Genomic DNA, 26,772 nt, shown 5'->3' with positions numbered 1-26,772 from the left:
CCACAAGCTGTTAAGGCTGGTGTTAGCAATGTGGCTGGTGGCGTTAGCACCGGGAGGCCAACTGCTGGACAAGAGTAGGGGTAGCCCTTCTATCCAAAGCCCACCCCACTCCCAGAGAGAAGAGGAGCAGAGGGAGAGAGGGATTGAAAAGGAGCATAACAGCCATAAGCACTGCTGGCTCCTCCAGGCATTCTGGGAGCTCAAGCAGGAGCAGCAAGGACGAGAGGCAAGAGCTCCATTGTTGACTGTTTGCTATTCGGTTTGACTGCCTCCATCATCTCAGGCTCCCTGGAGGTGATGGAAGGAGAGGAGGGCCCAATTCCTCAGTAGGCCTGATGGAACTCAGTAGGAGGGGTGGTAGAGAAAGGGTGCTCCCACTAAATGCCAGTCCAATAGCCCTAACATCTAAGGCACCACAGGGAAATCCTTATGAGAGCCCAGCAGCCAGGCCATGCCACCTCCCGTCTCCGGTCAAGCTTGGCTCTCCTGCTCCCAGACAGCTCTACTGGATGCTCAGGGTTGAAGCCCCAGAGGGCCAGGCAGGTGTCCTGAGCTCACGACCCTCCCTGACCTGTGAGGGCTGCTTTCCTATCATCCTTGTGGGCTTCTGCAGAAATGAAGGGGGGCTGTGTTAAACGAGCCTCATGCTCCCTCTGCTGTTCCTCTCAGTTTGGCACCCACACTCGGAATAGAACTTGGGAGATGTGGGAATCCAAGGAATGCCAGTCACTGGTCTGGACACGGGAAAGATAAAGCCTACCCTATCCCTCATCCCTGACACGCAGATGAGAGAAAGGACAGAAGGATGGGGAAGCCGACCTGGGCTGGGTGGGATGAGGCCCACATTGCACTCCTGGGCAGCCCGGGCCCGGACTCCAGGGCTCGACCCTGCCCCCTTGGCAAACAGTTCACAACGGGAGCAGGCGGAGGCAAGCCACGGCCGGGATCATGCACGGAGACGGGTCACCGCTTAAGCAGCCAGCATTTAGCGGGGACCCCAGGCATTACCTGCTTAGTTTGCTCTTTCTGAAATACCTCTAGCTGTTCCACCTGTGCATGGGGGAGGAGCAATGGAGACAGTGAAATGAGGGCCCAAGGGGCACCAGCCCTGCTGCCAGGCTGAGCTCACTGAAGCTGAGACTTTCCTCCAAGGAATGAGACTGCTAGTAGTTTTAAAGAAATGCCACTTTGGCTCACTCTTGCCCCCAGTGCCTCCTAGGGTCTCCACTGCAGGTATACCTGCCTAGCACCATGTGTGCCTCTAGGACGGGCTGATGGCCTTCACAGGTCCACTCTCCAGGGACAGAGCCTTCAGGAGAAGAGGAAGCTACTGGTATTTTCTTTAGGACAGTAGGGGGCAACATACGAGAGTTCTTTCTACCAGCCACCCAGCGAGTGAGGGGACAGAAGACAGGAGGAAACAACGTCCCTCCCCTCAGGTCCAACCTTTGGGGGCATCGTACCTGGGCAGTGAGCTTCTGCCTCTCATCCTGGAACCGCTGCCTCTCCTCCAGGACCTTGACCTTGGCACCCTCGTACTTGGCAGTCATCACCTCCAGCTCCCGGGCAGCGTTCTGCGCTTCCCGCTGCATCTCAGCCAGACGGGTCTCAGCATCAGCACGCACAGCTGCCAGCTCTTGGCCATACTTCTCCCTGGCTTGGTCCAGCTCCACTTCCAGAAATTGCCGGCCAAGGCTGGCCCGCTCACCCAGCCCCCGGTTCTCCTCTGCCAGCAGGCCATGAGCCTTCTTCAGTATGCTCAGCTGCTCTGCATAGCTGGCCTTCTCAGCCCGCAGCTGCTGCATTGCTCGCTCTTGCTCTGCCACCTTTTGCCGCAGGGGCACCAGCTCCCCAAGCTCCCGTTGCACCCGCATCAGCTCTGCCCGCAGCCCCCCAGCTGCCTGCTTGCTTTGCTCCAACTCCTCACGATGGCGTTTCTCGGCAGCTGCCTGCTCGGCCTGTAGCTGCTGGCACAGGTGCTTAGCAGGCAGCAGCTCGCTCACTAGGGCCTGCGTGCTGGTATGCTCCAGCTGTAGGGCCGAGAGGGCCTGCTCCTTCTGGAAGAATTTCTCCTGCCATGCCTTTAACTCCTGGCCCAGCTCTTCCGCTCGTTCTGCCTGCGAGGCCAGCTCCTGCCGCAGGCTCTCCGAAGCCACCCGCTGTTTCTCTGCCTCCTCCCGGAGGGTCTGGACCTCCTCCCGCAGAGCAGAGCTGCGTTCGGCGGCCCTGGCGCTGTTGCTGGCAGTCTCTGCCTGGAGCAGCCGCAGCCTCTCCTCCAGCTTCTGGCTCTTCTCCGACTCCGCTACGACGAGCCGCTTCAACTCCTTGCTCTCACCCTCTTTCTCCAGGACCTGGCGGTTCAGGATGGACACCTCCTCCTCCAAGCTGCTGATGAGGCTGTTCTTCCTCTCAGCCTCCTGCTGGCCCCGGGCCACTTGGGTCTTCCACTCGTCCTCAGCCTTGCTATGGTCTTGGGCCTTGGCACGGAGGGTAGCCAGCTCCCTCTGGATTGTGGCTAAGGCATCCTGACTGCGCCCCAGTTCCTGGGCCTTCTCCTCTAAGCGACCCTGCAAAGCCTCCAGAGCAGCAGCCTGCTCCGTGCGAGAGGCGCGCTCACACTCCAGGTTGCGCTCCAGGCCAGAGGCCTTCTCCTGGTGCTCCCGGCACTGCTGCTCCAGCTTGCTCACCTCTGCCCGGAGAGCCTCAAGCTCAGGGGTTTTTCGCTCGCTCTTTCCAGTAGCCTCGCACTGCACTCCCAACCCAGAAGAGTCTTCTCCACTGGCCGGCCCTAGAGACTGTTGGTGCTCCTCCTCTTTCTTGGCCAGCTGTTCCTTCAGTCGCTGCACAGTTTGCTGAAGCTCCCCCAGCTCTGTTCTCTGGGCCGCCTCCTGCCCACGAAGCTTGGCCAGCTCCTGGTCCTTCCCTTCCTTTTCCATCAGGGCATGGGCCAGGGCTTCCTGCAGGGTCGCAAACTCCACACGCTGCTCATTCAGAGCATTCTGCAGCCTCATCTCCAGCTCTGCCTTGGCGGCCTTCTCCAGGGCAAGATCAGCTTGGGCCCGGCCCCGCTCCTGGGTCAGGCGAGCCACCTCTCTCTCCTGCTGCCCACGTTCCTCCTGCTGCTGGCCCTGGCTCTCTATCAGGGCAGCCCGGAGCCTCTCCAGTTCACTGCCCATCTGCTCGGCCTCCCGCTCCATGGCCTTCAGTGCAGCCTGTGTGCTGCAGAACGGGCGTCCCTGCTGCTCTTCCCGCCACTCTGGCTCTCTGTCTCCGGGCCTCGGGGGCTCCTTGAGCAGCTCATGGGAGGCCGTTTCCTGCCGCTCTCCTGCCTTCCGCACCAATGCCTCCAGGCGGGCCACCTCCTTGCTGGTGGCTGCCATCTTCTCCTGCAGAGCAGAGAGGTCATCGGCAAGCTTCTGGGCCCTGACCTCCTTCTCCTGGACCTGCTGGAGGGCTCTGGCCAGGTTGGCATGCAGCTGAGCTAGTTCACTCTGCTGCCGGGTGATCTGGAGCTCGCTGTGGGCCTCTATCCCTGCCACCTTCTCCTTGGCCTCCTGTAGTTCCTGGCGGGCCTTCTCGCATTCCTCCTTCAGGGTCATCAGCTGTTCCTGGAACAGGGCACCGTACTGTGCCTCCTCTTGCTGGCTATCCTCGTACCGCTCGCGCCACGTGGCCACCTCCTTGGCAAGCTGTTCACACTCACCCTCAGCCTCACGCTGGGAGGCTATGGCCTCCGCCAGCTCCCGCTGCAGGGCTTCCCGCTCGGTCTGATGGGCCTCCCCAAGCTGCCGTAACCGGGCCTCCAGCCCCTTGCGCCCAGACCTCTCTTCTTCTAGCTCCTTCCGTTCCTGCTTATGTTGTTCCATCAGACACCGGGTCTCTGCCTCCAGCTTAGAGATATGACGCTGCTGCTCTTCCAGGGCGTCTGAGGCCCTGCGCTTCTCCTCTTCCAGGCTGCCCTTGGTGACCTTCAAGGACTCCTCAAGAGCCCGGACCTGCTCCTGGAACTGGCCATTCTCCTGGGCCACCCTTTCTCTCTCAGTTGCTTTCTGCTGCTCAGACCTCAGCTGGGCCTTCAGCTCGGCCACTTGGGCCTGGGTCTCACACTGCTCCTGGCGGGCTGCCTCAACACAGGCATGGAGTTCCTCTACCTTTTGGCTCAGCTCTGCCTTCTCCCGTTGGGCCTGAGTCACCGAGGCCTGGGCGCTGTCCCGGGCTTCATTAGCAGCCTGAAGTTGCTGTTGCAGGACCTCTAGCTTGGCTGTCTTCTCCTTCTCCAGAGCCTCCAGCTGCTGGAGGGCAGAATCCCTCTCCTTTAAAGCGGCCTGCCGCTCCTCGGCAGCAGTGGCCAATCGCTGGGCATGGTCTTGCCTGGCTACCTCCTGCTCCTGGGCAGCTTCCTCTAACTGCTGCTCCTTTTGCTTCAGGCTGCTGCTCAGTTGCTCCACCTGTTGCCGAAGGCCCTGGGAGGCCTGTTCTTGCTGCTGGAGGGTCTGTGCTAGCTGGGCCTGGTCCTTTTTGGCCTGCTGTTTCAGGCTGGCCAGTTCCTGATCCTGCTGCTGGAGAGTGGCATTGAGGGCGGTGAGTTCAGAAGTCAGAGTGGCTACCTGGGCAGACATCCGGGCCCCCTGAGCCTGAGAGGCCTGCTCCAGCTCTTCCTTTGCCTGGCTGAGGCTGGACAGGGAGCCCTGCAGCTCAGCAACAAGGCCAGCCAGCTGCTGCTTTTCTTCCTCAAAGCGGCCCTGCTCAGCCAGCAGCTTGTTCTCCCACTGTGCCTGCTCAGTCTCCAGCACCTCCACCCTGGCTTGAAGCCGGGTGTTGTCTGCAGTGAGAGAGGCCGCCTCTTGCTTCAGGGTTTCCAGCTGATGAGATAGAGACAAATGAGGATCAGCACGACTCCTCAATCACCACAGACCCCGTGAGAATGAAGGAAGGAATGTACCAAACACAGGCCCACACCAACCTTGGGACACAGGTCTCAACCTCTGCTCCTGTGTGTTCCTACCTGCAAGACATCCCCCAACACTTCGCCCTTCTCCCGGGGTGGGTTGTCCCGTAGCTGGGCCAAATGTTCCTCCAGCTGCGAGAGTTTCCCCTGAAGGATTTCGTTCTTCTCTTCAAGGCATTTCTAAGAGTAAACAAGAGCCTCACGTGAACAGAAATGGAACAGGCACCAGGTTACCAACAACCTATGGAGCTCTAACACCCTGTTACCAAGATTGCCTTGGAAAAAACCCAGAAACCGTGGACCTGGGATCATGAGGTACCTGATTTTCTAGCCCTAGTTTCAGGGCTGAATTAAACCATATGACTTGCTAATTTCTTCTCCCAGGCTACTTAATTTACTTCAGATTTCCTTACTTTTTAAAGTAGTAAATCTTAGTTTACTTCAGATACCCTTACTACATACCCTTCCCTCAGACAAGTCTTGGCTCCCAGATTATCCAAACACTCACCAGCTTAAAAACATCCCCATTATTTTTAAGGGGTGGCTCAAGCAGTTAAGTGTCTAACTCTTGATTTCAGCTTAGGTCATGATCTCAGGGTCGTGAGATCAATCCCTGCATCAGGCTCCCCACTTAGTGGGGAGTCTAAGATTCTGTCTGTCCCTCTGCCCTTCTCTCCCTACTTGTGCACTCACGCTTCTCTTAATAAATAATAAATCTTAAATAAATAAATAAATAAATAAATAATAAATAAATAATCTTAAAAAAAATAATCTTAAAATAAATAAATAATAAATAATCTTAAAAAAAATTTATATATAAATTTACATATAAATCTCCCCAGCCTGCCTGGGAACAGCAACCATAGCACCTCCTACCCGTCCTTCAGCCCCACCTCCACTGTTCACGAAGCCAGAGCCAAGACTGTGCTGGGTCCTCTCTGAATTCCTAATCCACCAGACAGATATGAGAGGCAGCTATCACTATCCTCCTTTTGCAGAGCAAGATCTGAAGCTCAGATGTTAAATGTCTTGCCCTAGGACTAATTAGTAAGTGGTAGAGTTGGGTTCTTAAAAACAGTAATAAAAATAATAGCTTGGGGGGGGCACCGGAGTGGCTCAGTTGGTTACATGCCTTCAGCTCAGGTCATGATTCCAGGGTCCTAGGATCAAGCCCTGCATTGAGCCCCTGCTCTTCCCTGTCCCTCTGCCCTTCCACTTGCTCATGCTCCATCCCTCTTGAATAAATAAAATCTTTAAAAATGAAATAATAGTGGGGGCACCTAGCTGGCTCAGTCAGTGGAGCACACAACTCTTGATCTCAAGATTATAGGTTTGAGCCCCACACTAGGTGTAGAGATTACTTTAAAAAAGATTTAAAAAAAAAAAAAAAAAAAGATTTTTTAATTTTTGGGCAGCCCCGGTGGCCCAGCGATTTAGCGCTGCCTTCAGCCCAGGACATGATCCTGGAGACCCCGGATCGAGTCCCACATCGGGTTTCCTGTATGAAGCCTGCTTCTCCTTCTGCCTGGGTCTCTGCCTCTCTCTCTCTGTCTCTCATGAGTAAATAAATAAAATCTTAAACAAACAAATAAACAAATAAAATTAATAAAAAATAAAAGATTTATTTTAAAAAATTATTCATTTATTTAAGAATGAGAGCATGAATGGTAAGGGCAGGGAGGAAGGAGGGAGAATCTTAATCAGACTGCGCTGAGCAAGGAGCCCAATGCAGGGCTTGATTTCACAACCCTGAGATCACAACCTGTGTGGAAACCCAGAGTCAGAAGCTTAACTGACTGAGCCACCCAGGCACCCCTATAAGTAAAACCTTAAAAAAAAAAAAAAAAAAATGAATTCACTGAAAGCTAACTTTGCACCATACAATGTGTCAAGCTCTACAGTGGGCGATGAGGCAGCTACTCATTAATTTTCCCACTTTAAACAAAGCATGCTTAGACAGAAAGAGGTCAAATAATTCAACCAAGATCCCACCTTAAAAACAGCAAAGACAAGATTCAAAGGTGTACTGGACTTCAGCCCACAATCTTTCCATTACAGCACACTATTAAAATTTGAAGAGGAGTCAGCTTACTTCCCAAAGGCCCCACAAAATAGTGGTAAATGGAATTCAGCTTTGAACAGGTGGTCAAGACTGTGGTCCTGACTCCCCGAAGCAGATGGGTCACCTTGTCGTGCATGGCTGTGCTGAGCTCCTTCTCGAGATGGGCCTGTTTCTCCACCCACTCTCGACTGGCCTTGCTGTGTTCTTCCGTCAGGTCATTGAGGGCACCCTGGAGCTGCTGCAGGTGGCTGGCAAACTCCCGGAGCTGAGGCAGATAAGAGGGAGTCCCCATCACCCAAGATGGAAACCAGCACCACCACTGCTGTGTGTTTCCCCAACTCCAGGGGCTGCAGGCATCTGACCACTCTTCTAACCAGCCTCAAACTAATGATATTTAGTCACATCTTTAACTCGGAAATAAAAATTCAGGGCCACAATCCAATCCCTGGCAGGAGCCAATTATGGGACAAGGAAAAGGCCCAACTATGCAGGTCTCTGGAAAGGCTAAAGCACAGGACAGGTGCCAGGACATTCTTCTCAGCCCTCTCTCTTGGGAATCCTCCAGACCAACTCGCCCCAACAGGCCTCCAGCTGGGGACAGACCCCCGCCTCCCAAACATTCACCTTAAAGGAAAGGTCCCCATTCTCCTCAGAAAGCTGGTTAATTTTGCGATCCATCTGGCTCTTCTCTGTCTTCAGGTCCTGGCACTGCTTCAGAGTCTCATGGAGACGCACAGTGAGGCTGTGAGGGAAGGGGAGCAGTTAGAAAAGACAGCAGCACCCCCCAATACACAAGTGTGGATGGGGAGCTGGGAAAAAAAGCAGGGAGAGTCCTACCTCTCATTCTTGCCACGGAGCTCCTCAAGCTCCCTGGGCTCCAGTGGGCTGGCCGCCTGCTTCTCATTCAGCAGAGCCAGGCGGTCAATGCGCTGCTGCATCACAGCTATCTGTGCATCTGCCCCGGGGGAGGGGAAGGGAGGGGAGGGGAGGGTCAGCACAGAACTATGGGGAAGTGAAGAGGAAGGGGAGGCATCCAATCTCAGGGAAAGGAGGATGATGGCAAGGGCAGAACCAACTTCCAGGAGGTCAGCCAGACTGGTCCAAGGCTGAGCACTAAGCTCCGGGGCCAGCAGAACAGACAACAATGGAACAGAGGGGTCTTCCTCACATAAGCCCAGCACTTCCCTGGATGAAAATCCCAAATGCTGCTCATTCACAGAACATCTGCCAGCATACTAGACGCCTACCCTTCTCGGTGAGGAGCTTGCGGTTCTCAGCCAGCTCCAGCTCCAATTCATCTCTGTTATTTCTCTCATCCGCAAGCTGCTTCTTCAGCCGTCTGATCTGGAATTGTGGGGTCTGCAGGATGTCACCCATGGGGGAGGCTGGAGAACCTGAGAGGAAGCTGAAGAAAGAGATGGCCCAGATGCCATGGTCAGAGCCCGAAATGGGAGGGTGGGAGGGAAGAGCACCAGGCAGGGATGGGTGAGCAGGGCTCTAGGGCTGTGAGCACTGGCTGGGAGGCCAAGCACCTCAGCTCTGTTTGTAGGGCTATCTCCCACCTCATGACAGGACCTTGAGAAAACTGTTCTTCTCCCTCCTCCAAGCCTTAACTTCTTTGTCAAAAAAAATCTTGCCTCTGCAGAGCTGCACTGAGAGAAGAGACTTTAGCAGAGTCTCCATGGAAGAAAGGAATTCCATAAACAGGGAACAGCCTTTGAGGGAGGCCTTCCGCCAAAAATAGATCCCAACCAATTCCCCTAATTGGTACTGGGCCAGGTGAGAACATCTACAGGATACTCCAAGCACTGTCTGATGATATAACAGGCTGGTGAACAGTGTCAGCCTCTAGAATGCAGGGATTTGAGCACTGGATGTTGAGGCCCTGTCCCATGAGAGGAGGCCCAGCACATACTTGTTCCCACTGGAAGAGGCAACCTTCTGTAGCTCTAGGAAGCGAACCTCCCTTTTGGCCTGGTGGCTGGGTGGGGACAGCTCTTCAGAGATGGTGCTGGAACAGGTAGAAGGGACAGGAGCTGGGGGAAAAAAGCAAGCCAATCATATAAAGATTAGTAAGAAGATGAACATCTTGCATCTTTCTAGAAATTGAGAACTTGCCTTAGTGGAAGTGAATCCAGACACTTATGTGTAAGCTGCAGAGGGAGGCCATTGGGCAGAACCTGAACCCCAATGTCGATTATCCAAGAGATCAGTGGCACTAAACTCCGTCAAACAAGGGGCTTCTGTTTCCACGGGTCATCAAATGCTCATGCTTTTCCCCGGATCCGACACTGCAGAGGCAGCTTGAGAACTGCTCGGAGCAGGATCTCCTCTCAGCCCAAAACTTCTCAGGTCAGAGCCACTGGCCTCCTTCCTGAACTCCTCCACTCTGAAATCTTACACTGCCAACACAACCTCTTTCTCAAAACCTTTGCCTCCCCTGGCTCCCACGACCACCTTCACACGGCTCTCCTACCCCTAAATACCCATTTCTGGTCTTCCTATCTGCCCCTCCTCTCCTCTACACACCCTCTAAGATCCCTGATGGGATGTGATGGGGTCCCACTGCTCTTCCCACAGTGCCCATGGCTTCAGTGGCCATCTACACACTGACCTGCAAACCCATAACCTGGGCCCACAGCCCTAGCCTACATTCTAGACTCACTTTTCCAACATCTCCATTTGAAGAGCCAAATAGAGGGACACCTGGATGGCTCAGTGGTTGAGCATCTGCCTTCGGCTCAGGGCATGATCCCAGGGTGCCACAGGCTCCCCAGAGGGAGCCTGCTTTTCCCTCAGCCTGTGCATCATCAAATTCAGCAGCTGGCAGAGAACCTGCCTAGAACCACATCTTACAACCTATCCTCACTAGACAGCCTCTTCATCAGAAGACCTGTGGAGCTCTCACTCTTTCTCCTGTACTTCCAGCAACACATTTGGTATATTAGGTACTTTCTGTTTTAGCACTTATTCTTATCCTTACTGAACATAAGCTTCATGTGGGGAAAAGGCACTACTCCCAGCTTTTAAGCCTAAAGTAGCAATCACTTAAAGAAAAAAAAAAGGTACCCTACCAACAGACATGATCACTTATCATGTCCTGCTTCAGCACTGCCAGGCAGCAAGGAAGAGCTCCACAGGAACTGGGATGAGGGCAACAAGGCTGAGAAGTCAACCTTTTCCATGACATACACTTTTCCGGAGCACACACTCTGTGCCTGGTGTTGGGAGCCAAACAAACCCCCCACTGTGTTTCTCAATACTTCAGGATCCTAGCAGTCCCCAGCTCAGACAGGGCAGCATCCTCAGGAGTAGGCCCTACGTACCTTTCTGCAGGAAGTTCTCTATGTCCTCATTTAGATTTAGCCCATCCTCATGGTCCAGCACAAACTTGAGAATGACTGCTAACTCAGCCTGGGCCAGAGGGAGAGAAAAAGGAGGATCAAAGAATGTCAGAGAGGCCTGAAGAGATGGTGGACACCATACTGGCAATGCCAGCCCCAGGAGCCTGCAGGAGCCCAGTCTTCCTCTCAAAGCCTAGAGCCCCACAGTTCAGCTGAGAAAATTCTACCAGAGACATGCTGACACTGCTTGCCCTCGCCCCCTCAGTTCCCCTAAAAATGCACTCAGGTTTAGAAGGAGTTCCTATTGGACTTCACTCCTGACCACAGAAAAAAAATAGGCAAAGAAAGTAGTGCAGTCAGAAAGCTTTTATATTTAACTATGTTGCCGTCTTCCAAATGACCCTCACCATTGTTCTCTGAGAACCCTCCAGGGCTCATTCAAAGCTTATCCACCAACTCAGCTGTAAAAATCTGCCTTCCTCTGTCTGAATTTCAGTTACAAAGTTGATCTAATTTTTCTGGCCAACCCTGCTACAGTTCCTTATTCCTTTAGAATTTCTATTTCTAGGCCTATGACCAGCTTAGAGCAGAGGAAAGGCTGAAAGAGGACCCACCCATTCCTCCCATGCCACTACAACTACAACCTCAGAGAGGAGCCATGAGCTAAAGGAGTATGAAAAGGGATGATTCAACATTTTTACCACTATGTGAAAGGCCACAGTTCCCTGGACACTGCCCCTGCAGTCACCTACATTACCCACTGTGGCATCCCAGTTCCTCCTGCTCTGGGAAATAAAGGACAGCTGCAGGACACAAAGCCAACACCAGGACCCACATGACAAGTAGTTCCTGGAAACCAGGTCAATTCCCTTTATAATGAAACAGATGCACCAACTCCTCTTCACTTAGCGACGGAGCAGAGGAGGGGGGAAAGAAGGTAACCACTCTGAGCTAGACTGTCACAATGGTCAAAGACATGGTCTCTCACTAATCCTTCAGAGGAAAGGAGGAGACAAAAGGAGTGACCGTTTGTGTAAAAAATATGCACATTCACATGGGAACACACACAAGGAGAAAACAATTTCTGCATATTATTCCATCATAGCACAGTTATGACTACAGTTAAATGTATGTTAAAAACAAACAAACAAACATCTGTATGTAAGAAAGGACTTGGAAGTATATCCCTTAAAAGTTAACAGTGATCTCTGGGGATGAGATTACTGGCAACTGTTATTTCCTTCTTTTGTACTTTTATTTTCCAGACTTTCTATAATGAATGGTTAGAATTACAGTATAATTTTTGAAAACACTATATGCTGTTTAAAGAAAAGCAATGAAGTACAGGCTAGGCCCACTAGCTTGAGGTGGAGGCACAGGACTTACCTGAATCTTATATTCGAATTGTTCCCAGTCCCTGGGACTTTTGGAGCTCATGGTGGAGTGGTATAAGAGCAGCATAGTCATCTAGAAGCCAAATAGGAGAAATAGTCACTGAGCAAGGCTGCCTCTCTTCTCTGTACTCTCCTCTCTAGGCTGTTCTGGGGACCTTGAACTATTCTGGAGGCTCTTCTGAAGCTTCGAGATTTCAGCCCTAGGTCTCTGCCCTTAACTGGACCCAGAAACACCTGACTGAGGACCCACTGTCAATTGTGCAAAAAGCATGGTGCACAGCTGAATTCTTGAACTCATGGAACCTAAATATGAAGCTTAAGCTACCCTCTCTCTACAGGCCAGCACCCAGAAACGGGAGTGGGAATGAGGGAGACTGAGCTAAAAGACTATGACAGCTGGGTGAAACCTGATTCCTGTCAGGTCTTTATTGAGGCCCACAGCAACAGTCTAGCAAACCTCTCTGTCATATGGCATGGACTTCTAGAATTATTGGGGTGAATTAGCCTCTGCCTCAGCTAAGTGGCTGACCTCCAACTTCCATGAGCCCCAGAAATAAAGCACTGATACTTCCCCTGGGTTAACAGAAGGCCCAGCAGGTCCCTCTGGTGCCACCCTCCACCCCTCACATCTGGTATTCCATATGTACCTTGGCCAATTCCAGCTCTGACCCCTCTATTGCCTTCTGCACGGACACTAGGCATTCCGGAGAAGAGGGATGTTTTCGGTTTTCTGGAATGATGACAATGTAGAACGGTTAACTTCCTGGACATCATCCCTGAGATTATCAGAACACCTCAGAGTAGAACAAAATTGCGGTCTCTGGCGGGGCTAGGGGACAAAAGTCTCTTTACTTCTTTCCTCCTTACTCCTATATTGTCCTCTCTCCCCCAACATATACATTTCCATCTGAAGTTAGTTCTATCCTAGATCAGTCCAAGGGCTACAGGAAAAGTTCAAGAAAAAAGCAGGCTAGGAATTCAGAGCAGCTCTGGGCCATGACCTTGCTTGCACTCACCCACTCAATGCTTCAACTCCTGCTCAGCACCACAGAGGAGGAGCCCAGAGATTCCAGGTCACTCTAGAGTCTTGTTCCAAGTAAGGTCACAGAAGAAGACTGAAGCCGAGTGAGACCAGGAGAACTTGGAACACCTGGTCCTTATGCTCTTAAGCCCATTATCAACTCTCTGCTTTATCTAAACCTACTAACATCTTTCCCATAATTCTGAGGGGGAGATGGCAGACAGCTCCCGGGTCAAAGATGAGGATTCTTGTGTATGACTGCACGAGGGAGGGGACTGACAAGCACTGTGCTAGCTTTTCATCTGTTCCTACTACCCATCAGCCTTAGGAGCAGTTATGATTAGCTCCATTTTATAGACAAGGAACCTATGTCCAGAAAGGTCACACAAGCTGTGAATAGAAGGGCCAAGACTTCAACCTAAATGCCTCTGCTCCACATCCATTGCCTAGGCAATTAATTCAGTTATCCAGGGTAAATATTTTTCTTGCAAGGGAAAGAGGGTAACACAGATCCATCCCTTGCCTCCAACTTCTTGCAGTGGGGCGGGGGCCAGGGTGAGAGGGAACAGGAGCCCACGGTGATAAGTCCCAAAAACTGAGCCTTTGGCTCTATCTAGATCTCAGAGATGGGCTAGGGACTAAAGGAACACTCTTCCTCCCTGACTGGCATCAGCATCACCAGACCCAGAAGAAACAGTTGTACTCATTCCTGTAGTACAGTCAGCAGCCTTGAGCCTTTGCTCCTCCAGACACCTGTGAGCTGGCTCCTCCGGACTTCCAAAGTCCCAGGAGTTGAGGAAGCAGCTCCTTCTTAGCTAGATAAAGAAAGGTGCTTACTTTGCAAAAAACTGCACACAAATTCCAGTCTCTCTGGCACCGGCTGTTGCAGGATCTGCTGCCCCTCTTCAGTGCCGTGGCTAGAAAAAGAACAAATATCAGGACTCGAGTACTCAGCAATCCTTCCCTCCTCACTACTCTATTACCTACTACCTTCCCATTCCTCCAGGCCTGGTCCGCACTGGATCTGGGCAAGAACCAGAGCAGATGCTGGAGGCAAGGGAGATTACCAAAACATCATTTGGTCAGAAAGAACTGTGTGGTGGGTAAGAAGTGGGAACTTGAGGCGTGCCGTCCTGAAAAAGATGCCACTCTGCCACCCTGGCAGTAAACATGAAGAAGCTCTATGGCAGCACAGATGAAGGGGAAGCTAGGCTCAACAGTCTGGAATAGCTCCACTGTAGAAGGTCAGGAAGCCTGGGAAACCAGGAAGAGTCAGGCAGATGATGCAGAGGGTAAAACAGGCCCAAGAATGGAAAGAACAGGAGGAAATTCCCAAGGCTCTAAAGTGCTGAGGCAAAGTCCAACACACAGTGGACAGAAGGCTGGATGGCTAAAGCCAAGGGATAACACTTTTTTTTTTTTTTAAGATTTCATTTATGTATTTGAGAAAGACAAAGAGCAGGAGCAAGTAGGGGGAGGGGCACAGAAAGAATCTCAAGTAGACTCCCTGCTGAGCACAGACGACCCCGAGGTCACAATCTGAGCCAAAATCAAGAGTGGGACGCTGAAGCTGAACAGACTTGAGACCCAGGGGCACCACCCCCCGGGGCCAACACTCTTGATCTCCAGCTAAAGGCAAGCTACATGCTGGAGAGCAAAGAGGGCAGGGAGGCAGCAGGGGGAGCTCTCACACAGCCCCAACAGTGGTTTCAATTTCAGGGGTGAAGAGCTCCATTTCAAGTTACAAAGTGGATTTTTCTTCTTGGGCTATTACAGCCGGAGATAACTGATTAAGGGAGCCTCTTATTCCTCAATATCCAGGTTCTACGGAATCTCCAGGTTTCAGCCAAACCCTCCAGGTTTCTGGAGGGCAGGGCAGGCTCTGGAATCAGAGAACTTGCACTGCCAGATATCCTGCAAAGCATCAGCAATATCTAAGCCAAGGCCATGAACGTACCTCCTTCTCTCTCTGTCTCTCTCAAGATCACGAAGGCTTCTTCCAAATGAACCCCCATTTTCTGGATAGCTGTTTGGGATTAGGGACGCCTACAAAGCCTTCAGGAGGTGCTAACCTCCTCCCAGACTCCTAAAAGAGCCACCTTCCCTACTCACCCACACCCTAAAATGCTGTGACTCCTTGCCTCAGCACACAGCAGTAATTTCCTTAAGTGTATTCCATTAGATAAAAATAAAGAGGGTTCTCAGGTTAAATGTCTGGGAAATGCTAGATTAAACCAAACTGAACATTTTCTAAAGAAAAAGATACAACCTGCATTATTTCCCAAACCTATTTGATCACAAAACCTCTTTTTTCCCTACTAAGCCCCTGGAATAAGTCAAGCTGCACAGAACATGGTTTAAAAATGCTGGACCTGGAGCCATCCGGGCCATCCTTTAAAACCGAATTCAAGTCTTATCTCTGGCAGGAAGCCATCCAGAACCACTGCCAGGCATGCCTCCGCACTCCCTCTCAGGAATTCCCACAGCACTGACTGATACAATGGCATCATTTACAATTGACCACTCTTAACGGCGTAACCTGAAAGCTAGGGTACAGGAGGTACTCCTATACATACGGGCTGACCCACAGATAGAGGCTCTGTTACAGGAAGAGCACAGGTCAAGGTCAGTGACACAAATGTCAGGGCTTTAGGTTTTCTGACAAAATGACTTTATTAAACTTTACTATTCAAGCCTCACAGATATCCAAGAGAGGAGACTGCCTTTTTGCTCCAGGCTATTCATATACACAACAGAAAGGAAACTTGTTAAGAGAGGTTGATGTCAATGTATTTTCCCAGAGAAAGGCCAAGTGGCAAGGAACAAGCCCTGTTTAGTTCCCACAGCTGCTACCTGCCACCAACCCTGCCATCCTCCACCGTCTTCCCTGAGAACTAGCGTCCGATTTAGGTAACAGTAACACCATCTACAGTGATAAAGCCAGAACATATTCACCAAGAACATCTGTTTTCCCAAAGGAAGTTGGTCTGCACTGTCCTGAATCAAAGACAGAGATTAAGGGTAACCTGGAATTTCAATAGCCCCTCTCCCCCTCCCCCCCCCCCTCTCACACACACACACACACACACACACACACACACACACACACACACACACATTCCTGTTCTCTCTCCCTCTCTCTCCATCCACCTCCACTCCTCCTAATCTAAGGCTCAGGCAGTGCATCAGAAGACAACTTGGAAAATGTGCATCTTCAATTTGTAACCCTCCCTAGGAAAATTTCCCACCAGGTTACAAAAACTACAGTGGCTAAACCAAGGACATCCTTACCCCCAGACCGATCTACTGCTCTTGTCATTAGGTCAAGGGAATTTATCTCCTCAAAAGCAAAAGCTCCTTGGAAAAAATTTTTTTTCTTTTTAAGATTTTATTTTTTTAAGTAATCTCTATCCCCAACGAGGGGCTTGAACTCATAACCCTAAAATCAGGAGTCATGTACTCCACTGACTGGGCCGGCTAGGCACCCCACCTTGATCTATTCTTAAAAAAACAAAACAGCATGCTGCACCCTTGTATGTTACAACACGAGGGCAATGCGCCTCTTCCAGTGATGTTCAAAATAAATAGGTTAGGTATTGTCAGCCTAATGGTTTTACCAGCCACTGATGTTAATGATCTAGACTTACCACTTCATTAGGGTTTGAAAAATAATCATTTTTATGAGAAATTGCAAAATGCTGACTTATAGGTGGTACACAATTTCACTTACGAAGTATCCTTGCAAAAAAACCAGAAAACAGCAACAAGAAAACCTTAAGCTAATCAATCTTAGATCTCATCACCAGTTTACAGGCCACAAGGGGATGAGAAGAATAAACTGAGGAGCACTGTGATAATACAGTTAATAAAATCCAGAACTTAGGAAATTCTGTAAGATTGGAAAAAAAGAAAACGGGTATGGTATGAAGGTAGGAATGAGTAGGAAAGAAGTGGGAGGAGATGAGCCCCTGATGAAAGCTCTTCACAACCAAAGCTGAAGATTTTCAATTTCAACCTCCTGGCAATGAAGAGTCACCGAGGGCCACCAGCTGTGGGGTGCCACAATGTGAGCAGGACTGAAGGAAGGTTCCAGAGATCACATGAATAGGGATGCCCTGGAATATGCACAGATTAGAGAAGGACAAGGTCACCAGGGCCTGCTATCCACACTGAGGCAGAGCCAGGGATGTGAGAAATCGTTCAAAAGACAAATTGAGAGGATGGTGACCAAGCAGAATCACTGCCAAAGAGAGGGAGGAATTCAAGATGCTGCTGAAAGGTCCTGTCTGAGTAACTGGGAGAGTAAATGGTACTCTCTGTACCAAAATAAGAAAACAGTCACTTCACTAAGGCAGGTGCTGGTTAGAGCCACAGGGACTTTAAAAACCTCTGACAAGACATCTCACCACCAACATACATTTCAAAAAATATATTTAAAAGATTAAAAATAAACAGTGAATCCATCTATTCCAGGCTACTCAACCCCACTAGATTTGGTGATGAAAAGTTATCAACAACTACATTTTCGTTCATTTACTTACTCAATGAATATTAACCAATGTACTGGGTTAAGCCAGGTGCAGAAGACGCCAAGGGGAATCAGACCCAGCATCCCCCCCACCGCCCCACCCCCTGCCTTTGACAAGCTCAGTTCTACATTCTTTCCCTATGAATGGGGTGGCCAAGCTGCTTCACAGAGATGCTGATTCCCTGACACCATCCTAACTGCTGTGTGTGTAGAACAGAAAGCCTCAACACCTCAGTAGTATGTCCCTGACCTGGGGGCTCAGAGTTGACTGCACTTTCCTTTAAAAGGGGAGGGTCCTCTCCGCTGTCCCTGCAATCCTTGATATTGTGGCCAAACTCTACTTTTGCCCATAGTACAGAGAAGTGAAAACAAGGTCAGTTCTGCCCTCCATAATCCCTGAAAGTTGATGAGAGGAAAAAGGATGAGCTATATGATCCTAGAATAATAGCTTGACCCATCTTTGCTTAGTCCCAGAGAGGTAAGATATAAGGCGGAAGCCCCACTACTCTAATTTCCCAGATAACTGGGATGTTCAAAGGTAAGGTGCTAAAGACAGATATAAAACAAAGCTCACTAGATCCTGGCTACATGACAACAAGCAGCTTATCAATGCTAACTGATCTCACAAAGCAAGTTAACGTGGCAGCTGAAAAACCCCAGAAATGCTACAATGATTTAAAAAGGAGCATATCTGTGCTGTGCTAACAGGTTAGAGATAAGATTTTCATGTGCTGCTTATTTCCCTCAAGTGCAAGAGCTTCCCCTTTCTTCTTCCTGGCCCTACAGGTTGCCAGAAGGGCTTCTGAGAAAAGGGCAAGCCCCAAGGAGAGGTTATGGAAGACTCATTGAGACAAGAAGAGAGTGAGCTCCATCCAAGCAGGCTCCTGAAACACTGTGGAGGCACAGAAACTCCCCCGCACAAGCGTGAGGAAGCCTCAGAGTGGGACAAGAGCGAGACCTCGCCCGCAGACACAATGACAGGAGGATGAGGCCCTTGGTGCCCTCAAGGCAAGGTGCCCTTGCCTCTGGTTCCACACTAGCAGTCCTGCCCATGCTTTCTGGTCACAGATGCCAGCAAGGAAAGGGAGTAAATGTGGTCTCCGGCCAGACACAGCTTCACCTGCAAGGCTGGAGAGGGTGTGGCATATACTCACATGCTGTCGATGATCTTGATGAAGATGCTGCAGTCCTGGAGCTGCAGCACGGCCTCCACAGGGCTAGCCACATGCAGACTGTTCACCTGTGAAACACAAGGAAGAGCCCACTGCCAGAGCCAGAAGTGCCAGAAGCTCTGTGGCTCAATCTGCTCCTCAGACGCCAGCTGGCTGGGAGAGCCCACAGCTGCAGGCTGCAGGCACGGGGGCAGAAGAGCCCAGCTTTCATTTCAGCCAAGGACAGCTGCTGCCCCCACTCGGCCAGAAGCAGCCACCTGAATGCTGCCATCAGAGTCCTTCCTCCCACATCAACTAAACGAGAGCTTATATTCTCCTACGATGTTCCTGCTGGAACTAGGGATCCATACTTTAAATATAACTAGGCATAGAATGATTTTCTGGAAGGACACATGAGAAACTACTGTCACTGCCTCTGAAAACAGGAACTGGATGGCTAAAAGTCAGAGGTGGGAAAAAGAAAGGCTTTTTATATTATCCTTCTTGTATCTCTTGCATGTGTACGTTATAACCCTCTGTAGCTCAAATTTTCATACTATAGCCCTTTCTATCTCTAGAATTTTGAAGTATCTACGCAAAACTTATATTAAATACTATGTTTTATACACTCCCACACAGATAGAAACTCTGGTTATTAATGCATTTAAAAAATTCTTTCCTTGGGACACCTAGGTAGCTCAGCAGTTAAGCATCTGCCTTGGGCTCAGGCATGATCCCAGGTCGTGGGATCAAGTCCCACACTGGGCTCTCTGCATGGAGCCTGCTTATCCCTCTGTGTCTCTGTCTCTCACGAATGAACAAATATTAAAAAATTAAAATAAAAAATTCTTCTCAGACATGAAAATTTTTGGCTGACACAGGAAGAAATGGAGGCAACAAGACTTAAAGAAAAAAAGGGGGGGGGGTCCCTGGATGGTGCAGCAGTTTAGCGCCTGCCTTTGGCCCAGGGTGTGATCCTGGAGACCAGGGATTGAATCCCACGTCGGGCTCCCGGTGCATGGAGCCTGCTTCTCCCTCTGCCTATGTCTCTGCCTCTCTCTCTCTGTGTGTGTGTGTGTGTGTGTGTGTGTGACTATCATAAATAAATAAAATTTTTTTAAAAAAAAGAGGGAGGAAAAGAGCTGGGAGCCCCAAGGAAAAACTTGTCCAATTCAATCGCCTGCTTCTCTTCTCTGCCTTCGGGCTGGCACCCCTCTAACTCAGTCTCTACACCTAGGAAATTCACCAACAGTCACCTGCAAATGAGTCGGGTACACAGGTTATTCAATAAGCATATATGGTCAACTTCTACAGAAAAACCTCATGAATTCCAAAGCTACCGAGTTTAGAAAAAGCCTGGGCTGAACTTCACCTTTGTTAAAAAGGGTTTGCTAGGTCAATCAATCCCATGTGCAAGACTGAGGAAGGAGGGAAGAACTCAGGCTGCCTGACAAGGTATCTGTGAGAACTTCAGCACAGTGGACATGTACAATGAGGAGATTCTACTGTTTATAAATGTGCTCTTTAACAGGTACTAGGCTACAGGACACCTGGCTGGTTCAGGCGGAAGCACATGCTATTCTTGATCTCAGGGTCACGAGTTAGAGCCCCATGCTGGGTGTAGAGATTACAAAAAAGAAATAAATAAACTGGGCTGGAAGTTCCCAGATGAAGATTTTGTCTCCAGCTCCTCCACTAACTAGCCAGGAACCTTTGTTATCAACATATTTCTCTCTGTGCCTACTTTCTCACTTGCCAAATGGACGGAATCCCCACATTGTTCACTTGAGAGGACCAGCATGGGTTCAAACAGGATTATGGATGCAAGAACACACTACAAAATACAAGCGCTAACTGCAAAAGCACTATTATGATTAATAAAATAATGAAGTACATGCAGCAAAACCTCTACTTCTCAGTAAAGCAGCCAACTGCACTAGGGAATCAAGAGTATTTTTTTAAAGATTTTATTTATTTATTTGAGAGAGAGCGCGAGCAGAGCAAGTGAAAGCATAAGCAGGAGGGAGGGGCAGAGGGAGAGGGAGAAGCAGGCTCCCCGCTGAGCAGGAAGCCAGACCCAGATTTGATCCTAGGACCCTGGGATCATGACCTGAGCCTAAGTCAGATGTTTAACTGACTGAGTCACCCAGATGCTCCTAAATACGTTTAAGTTAAAAACAACTTCCAGATGGATCTAAATGAAAATAGGTTAAAAGTTAAAAAAAAGGGATCCCTGGGTGGCGCAGCGGTTTGGCGCCTGCCTTTGGCCCAGGGCGCGATCCTGGAGACCCGGGATCGAATCCCACGTCGGGCTCCTGGTGCATGGAGCCTGCTTCTCCCTCTGCCTATGTCTCTGCCTCTCTCTCTCTCTCTCTGTGTGTGTGTGTGACTATCATAAATAAATAAATAATTTTTAAAAAATAAATAAAAGTTAAAAAAAATAGAGCATAAAATGTGATCAATCATTGCAGCCCTAAATACATATTTATGTCATCTTTTAGGGATAAAAGCCTAAACTAATTCATCAGGAGAGGCCAGTGTAAATTTTCAAGGAAGATTCTGAATATTCCGGGCCAAGATTCTTTTCCACCAGCTGAAAATGAGGAGAGTGCCAAGACTGAAGCATCCAAAACCACCTCCTCTTAATACCTGTTATTGAAGGAAAACATTCAAGGACTACAAATGCTTGTTCACTAACAAGACTGAGAAATCACACCAGTTAGCTAATTTAAAGTCACTTAAGGAATCTAGATTCATCTTATATCAATTAAGTAATAATCTAGCAATAGTTTCTTTCATGGATTCAAACATGTATTTTCGGGCAGCCAGGGTGGCTCAGCAGTTTAGCGCCGCCTTTAAGCCCAGGGCCTGATCCTGGAGACCTGGGATCGAGTCCCACATCAGGATCCCTGCATGGAGCCTGCTTCTCCCTCTGCCTTGTCTCTGCCTCTGTGTGTGTGTGTGTGTGTGTGTGTGTCTCTCTCATGAATAGAGAAATAAAATCTTTAAAAAAAATAAAAATAAAAATAAAAATAAACATGTATTTTCTTCCTGTTCATCATTTTGCTCTCAAATGACAAATCATTGGAAAGCTGAGGAAGTACAGAAACTGTCTCATCTTTAGTCAGGATTTAAAACATGAGAATGAGGGCAGCCCTGGTAGCTCAGTGGTTTAGCGCTGCCTTCAGCCCGGGGCGTGATCCTGAGGACCCGGGATCGGTCTCGCATAGGGGCTCCCTGCACAGAGCCTGCTTCTCCCTCTGCTTGTGTCTCTGTCTCTCTCTCGGTCTCTCATGAATAAATAAAAATAATCTTTAAAAAACAAAAACATGAGAATGAAAAAAATAAAATAAAAATAAAACATGAGAATGAGGGCCAAGCTCAATGCAGAACCCAAGAGCTGCCTGTAAGGTTTTCAGGGTTCCTTAAGGCTGTCAAATCTTAAAAAAGTCCCCTATTCCCTGTAACAATACATTCACCTTAACTGCTGGGTACAGAACAATTTCAAGCTACATTTCAAGTAAAACATAAATTTGTTTTTACACTGTTATATAAAAAAAATTACTGATGGGATGTCTGGGTGGCTCAGCATCTGCCTTCGGCTCAGGGCTCAGGCCGTGTTCCCAGATCCGAGCATCAGAGTCCGCACTAGGCTCCCTGTGGGAAGCCTGCTTCTCCCTCTGCCCATGTCTCTGTTTCTCTCTGTCTCTCACAAATAAGTAAATAAAATCTTTTAAAAAATTACTGAAGATTTTTGGGGGAAAAAAACACTCAATTCTAGTATTTTAATACATGCACCTTTAGCATTTTGATGTATTTCTTTCTAGTCCTTTTTTTCCTACATTTTTTTTTCCTAAACCTCAACTATAATTGTCACATGTGTTTATTCTACTCACACTCTTCCCACTAACACAGCAAGCATTACTGGACATTGCTAAAGTATTAGGAAATCCACCTTAGCTGCCTAACTTTTTAAATTGAAAAATCTCTAAAAGAAAAATTCTATTTAACTATATACTAATATTTTAATGTATGTTCATTCTGACTTTCAAAAAAAGTATACAAATATCTGTTGTTAACTAAAACTAGACCTGTATCTGTTCTCTGTAACAGTAGTACTCACCATCAACACAAGTGTAGGACCTACATAAATAAATAAACTGATCAACTTAAAACAGTGCAGCTAAATGATCCCACAATATTCAGTTAATCCACTGAACTGGAGACAAAGCTCACAGTCCCCAAACTCAACCAGCCCCTTCTTAGGGGTGAATGGAGGAAAAGGAAGAGATGGTGTTTCTAACATAGATCTTATTTTTATTTATTTTATATTTTATTTTATTTTATTTTACTTTACTTTTTACTTTACTTTACTTTATTTTATTTTATTTATAATAGGCACACAGTGAGAGAGAGAGAGAGGCAGAGACACAGGCAGAGGGAGAAGCAGGCTCCATGCACCGGGAGCCCGACGTGGGATTCGATCCCGGGTCTCCAGGATCGCGCCCTGGGCCAAAGGCAGGCGCTAAACCGCTGCACCACCCAGGGATCCCTAACATAGATCTTAAACACTAAAATGTAATGTAAATATAAAATATGTAAAATAGAAATATAAAAATACCAATTTTAAACTGTACTAGAATTTACATTTCAGAAACTGAAGACAAAGAATGCACATTTTGTATATTTAAACATATTTCCTATCTAGAGATCTAACAGCAATTAAAGACAATGTCTTATTAAAGCCACCCTACAGGGGCACCTGGGTGGCTCAGTGGTTGCATCTGCCTTTGGCTCAGAGCGTGGTCCCAGAGTCCTGGTCCATGGCCCAAGCTTGTCATAACTACACTCTGTGTCCTCTTCTGCTTCCTTGCAGCTTTTTGTTCCCCAAGCTTGGTATTACTCTTTCATTTGCCGTTGTTCATCTTAGACAGAAGATATACGAAAAGATCTAGCATAAGGATTTAGGTAATCAAGAAGGCAACAAGAGGACAATGGAAGCAGAAAGAAACACAGTAAAGAAAGCAAGGGGAACCCTGCCCTACAATAAAATGCCTTTCAAGACCAAAGTCCCTGCATGTCACTGAAGTTCAGGATAAACTCTTCTAGTCAGGAAAATGCACAGGAAAACAAATGAAGATGGGTCTCTGTGCTGCCCTGCAGCCAACCTTCCCATGACCAAAAGGAAATACAAACCTCTCCTAAGAAGTATACAGAAGCTGGGGGTACCTGGGTGGCTCACTGGTTGAGCATCTGCCTTTGCCTCAGGTCATGATCCCAGGTTCCTGGGATGGAGTCCCACATTGGGCTCCCTGCAGGGAACCTGCTTCTCTCTCGGCTCTGCCTCTCTCTCTTTCTCTTCCTGTCTCTCATGAATAAATAAAATCTTAAAAAAAAAAAAAAAGTATACAGAAGCTTTGAAGGGAGTCTCTTCTAAGCTCTACAAGTGGCATCATGGATCACTGTTAGGAACAATGCCACCAGAAATAATGAAAGTTAAAAACTAAGAGGCAGGGACATCTGGGTGACTCAGTGGTTGAGTGTCTGTCTTGGGCTCAGGGCATGATCCTGGACACCCCCAGCATCAGGCTCCCACTGGGAGCCTGTTTCTCCCTCTGCCTGTGTCTCTGCCTCTCTCATGAATAAATAAATAAAATCTTTAAAAGAATAAAAACAAAAAACTAAGGGGCAAGGCAAGGGAAAACTGTATTTCTTTCATCTGGAGATGAGAAGACTTTACATAACCCTGGCTCCTAATATACTCCTCTCCTACCCCTGCAAACTTCCTGGAGAACTTCACATAAAAGAGAGGAAGACTACTCACCCAAGAGAGGAGTGCAGCTGCCCTGGTGGCATGGAGCGTCATCTTGGTGACACCGAACAGACACCCCAATGCACCTGGAAACCAAGAAAAAAAGAGAGAGAAAGAGAGAGAGAGAGAGAAAAGAGCAGTTAATCATATCATATATCCATGATGAAGGACAAGGGGGGAAAGCGGTTCAATTACTGGCTTTGAACACTTAAAGAAATCTCTCTTCACTCAGCACTTAATCCACCAAGACACCATGAGAATTTTCAGAAAGCTCAAAGTACACATTAAAATTACTATAAAACTTATCATAACAGTAAAGAGTCCTGCATTTAATTCAATGTCCACAAGCTCTGCACACAATCATTCTGATCCACAGAAAAGGGTACATTCAAGGCTGTTTTCCAACCCTGCTCTTTGAGACAAAGTTGCCCTTAAAACATGGAACAAACATGCTTTCTCAGACAGCTGTGGGTCCAATGGTGATTCCATTTGACCTTGGAGAAGTAGTCTAACTTCTTTTAGTCTGTTTCCTCATCTGCTGGATTCAAAAACACCTCTCTGGGTTACTGTGAGGCTTCAAGACAAAGCAGGTAACGCAAATAGCACAGAGCCTGGCACATGGTAGGTATACAATTAAAAGACCACTGATCTTAAGCAGAAAAGGTTGACTTCAGGTTCTTTCTGCTGGTACTCAAATTCTACCTAACAATAACAAGTCCTTGAGGGAAACCTCTCCAAATTCTGGATTTTTGTATCTTCCACAGAAATGTCAAAGACATGGTTCAAATGAGGGACTGGATGACGCCACATCTAATTCTAGGAGAAATCTCACGGGACATGTAATGAAAGATTACATTTCCTGTCCTGGTATTCCTACTCCCAATTTCCCTTCCCACTGGGAATCAGCCACCTGCCTGCCAACCTGCCCAAGAGACTACAGACCTGGTGACTAAATATTCAACATCTCCTAGCAGCCCCCACAATTCCTACAGATCATGGGAACAATCAACGCCACCCTACCTTCTGTCACAGGTATTCAGTCTATCACTATTCCATGAAGAACACAAGTGGTTAAGAGTCACATCACCTATAACTTTCCTCATATATTAGCATCTCCAAGGTGTGGGTTCTATGGACCCAACATTTGCTAAAACACCTCTTTTTTTATTTTAAGATTCTGAGAGAGCGAGCAGCATGTGTGAGCTTGCATATATGAGCCAGGGGAAGGAGGAAGAGCAGGCGGAGAGGGAGCAGCAGACTCCTCCAACTTGGAGCTTGATCCCAGGACACCAAGATCACGACCTGAGCCAAAGTCAGATGCTTAACCGACTGAGCCACCCCAATGACCCACATTTGCCGATAAGCACCTTCTGTACACAATGTGTTGGGGATAAGAAAGATACCATTCTTGTCCATAACGTGCTCACTATCTACTAGGAGAAAGATATACATAAATCTGAAGATAACCCACTCCGCATCATTTCTTAGTCCTTCCTATGTAAGTGTACTGTGTTTATCAACCAAGCAAAAAGGTTATTTTCTTAGTCCTTACATCTGTTCATCCTGTGCTGGAAGCTTCATGGGAAATGGGAGACAGCGACATGGTCCCTGCCTGAGGAGCTTACAGCAGGGTAAGAAGTGAAATTAAACATACATGAAGCTTTAAATAATAGAAAATAATTAAATGCTAAATATAACTAAATGCTAATTATAATTAAATGCTTCCTGACCCCACAAACCCCAACAAGATTCCACCTGTCATACCAACGTCACAGTCTTGGAAATGAGCCAATTCACCTGGGCTTTGGCAAGAGCAAGGGAAGTGGTTAAGGGAGTTCTCAGGAGGGCAGAGAATCTAAAGGGCTTATGTGTTCCTCAGTCTTGGATGATTTTGATCCAGCATGGCCTATCCATCAGCACTGAATGCCCAGCTCCCTGGGCCAGGTAAGAGTGAAGACAGATGGTCTCAACTACTGCACAGCAGGGGCACCTGGGTGGCTCAGTGGTTGAGTGTCTGCCTTTGAGCTCGGGTCATGATCTCAGGGTCCTGGGATGGAGTCCCGCATCAGGCTTCCCACAGGGAGCCTGCTTCTTCCTCTGCCTCTCTCTGTGTCTCTCATGAATAAATAAATGAAATCTTCTATGGGGGGGGTGGGTGGAGGGGGGGGCGGCTTCTTAAAAAAAAAAAAAGTCTGGGGATCCCTGGGTGGCTCAGCGGTTTAGACCCTGCCTTCGGCCCAGGGCATGATCCTGGAGACCTGGGATCGAGTCCCATGTTGGGCTCCCTGCATGGGGCCTGCTTCTTTCTGCCTGTGTCTCTGCCTCTCTCTCTCTCTCTCTCTCTCTCTCTCTCTCTGTCTCTTGTGACTAAATAAATAAAATCTTAAAAAAAAAAAAAAAAGTCTAAGCTATTCAGGAACAAGGGAAATGAGACCCAGATCACCTCTCCCTCATTCCCACTGTTGTCTCTAGACTTGCTATCCTTTTAAAGAGGTCCAAAATTTCAGTCAGA

The 26,772-nt window shown here is 48.4% G+C and overlaps 1 protein-coding gene across 7 annotated transcripts in view; it reads right to left on the bottom strand.

The window, feature by feature from the left end:
* Positions 1–26,772, bottom strand: part of NUMA1 (nuclear mitotic apparatus protein 1) — a 75,875-nt gene that overhangs the window by 8,769 nt on the left and 40,334 nt on the right. For 6 of the 7 annotated variants that reach the window (XM_038568771.1, XM_038568773.1, XM_038568774.1 and 3 more), the window contains exons 2-15: positions 24,273–24,346; positions 18,452–18,537; positions 13,607–13,686; positions 12,396–12,478; positions 11,741–11,821; positions 10,337–10,424; positions 8,926–9,046; positions 8,258–8,415; positions 7,848–7,965; positions 7,635–7,752; positions 7,135–7,275; positions 5,006–5,128; positions 1,464–4,862; positions 1,009–1,050 (exon numbers count right to left, since the gene is read on the bottom strand). In XM_038568771.1, coding sequence (XP_038424699.1) covers positions 1,009–1,050; positions 1,464–4,862; positions 5,006–5,128; positions 7,135–7,275; positions 7,635–7,752; positions 7,848–7,965; positions 8,258–8,415; positions 8,926–9,046; positions 10,337–10,424; positions 11,741–11,821; positions 12,396–12,478; positions 13,607–13,686; positions 18,452–18,537; positions 24,273–24,314 — 4,680 coding nt within the window. In that variant the 5' untranslated portion in view covers positions 24,315–24,346. The remainder of the gene's footprint in view (positions 1–1,008; positions 1,051–1,463; positions 4,863–5,005; positions 5,129–7,134; positions 7,276–7,634; positions 7,753–7,847; positions 7,966–8,257; positions 8,416–8,925; positions 9,047–10,336; positions 10,425–11,740; positions 11,822–12,395; positions 12,479–13,606; positions 13,687–18,451; positions 18,538–24,272; positions 24,347–26,772) is intronic. The other variant, XM_038568775.1, reaches the window with a different exon arrangement.

Source organism: Canis lupus, chromosome 21 (assembly GCF_011100685.1).
Source record: "Canis lupus familiaris isolate Mischka breed German Shepherd chromosome 21, alternate assembly UU_Cfam_GSD_1.0, whole genome shotgun sequence".
Lineage (NCBI taxonomy): Eukaryota > Metazoa > Chordata > Mammalia > Carnivora > Canidae > Canis > Canis lupus.
The sequence above is the reverse complement of the archived record's forward strand: the minus strand, read 5'-3'. Positions and strand labels throughout refer to the sequence as shown.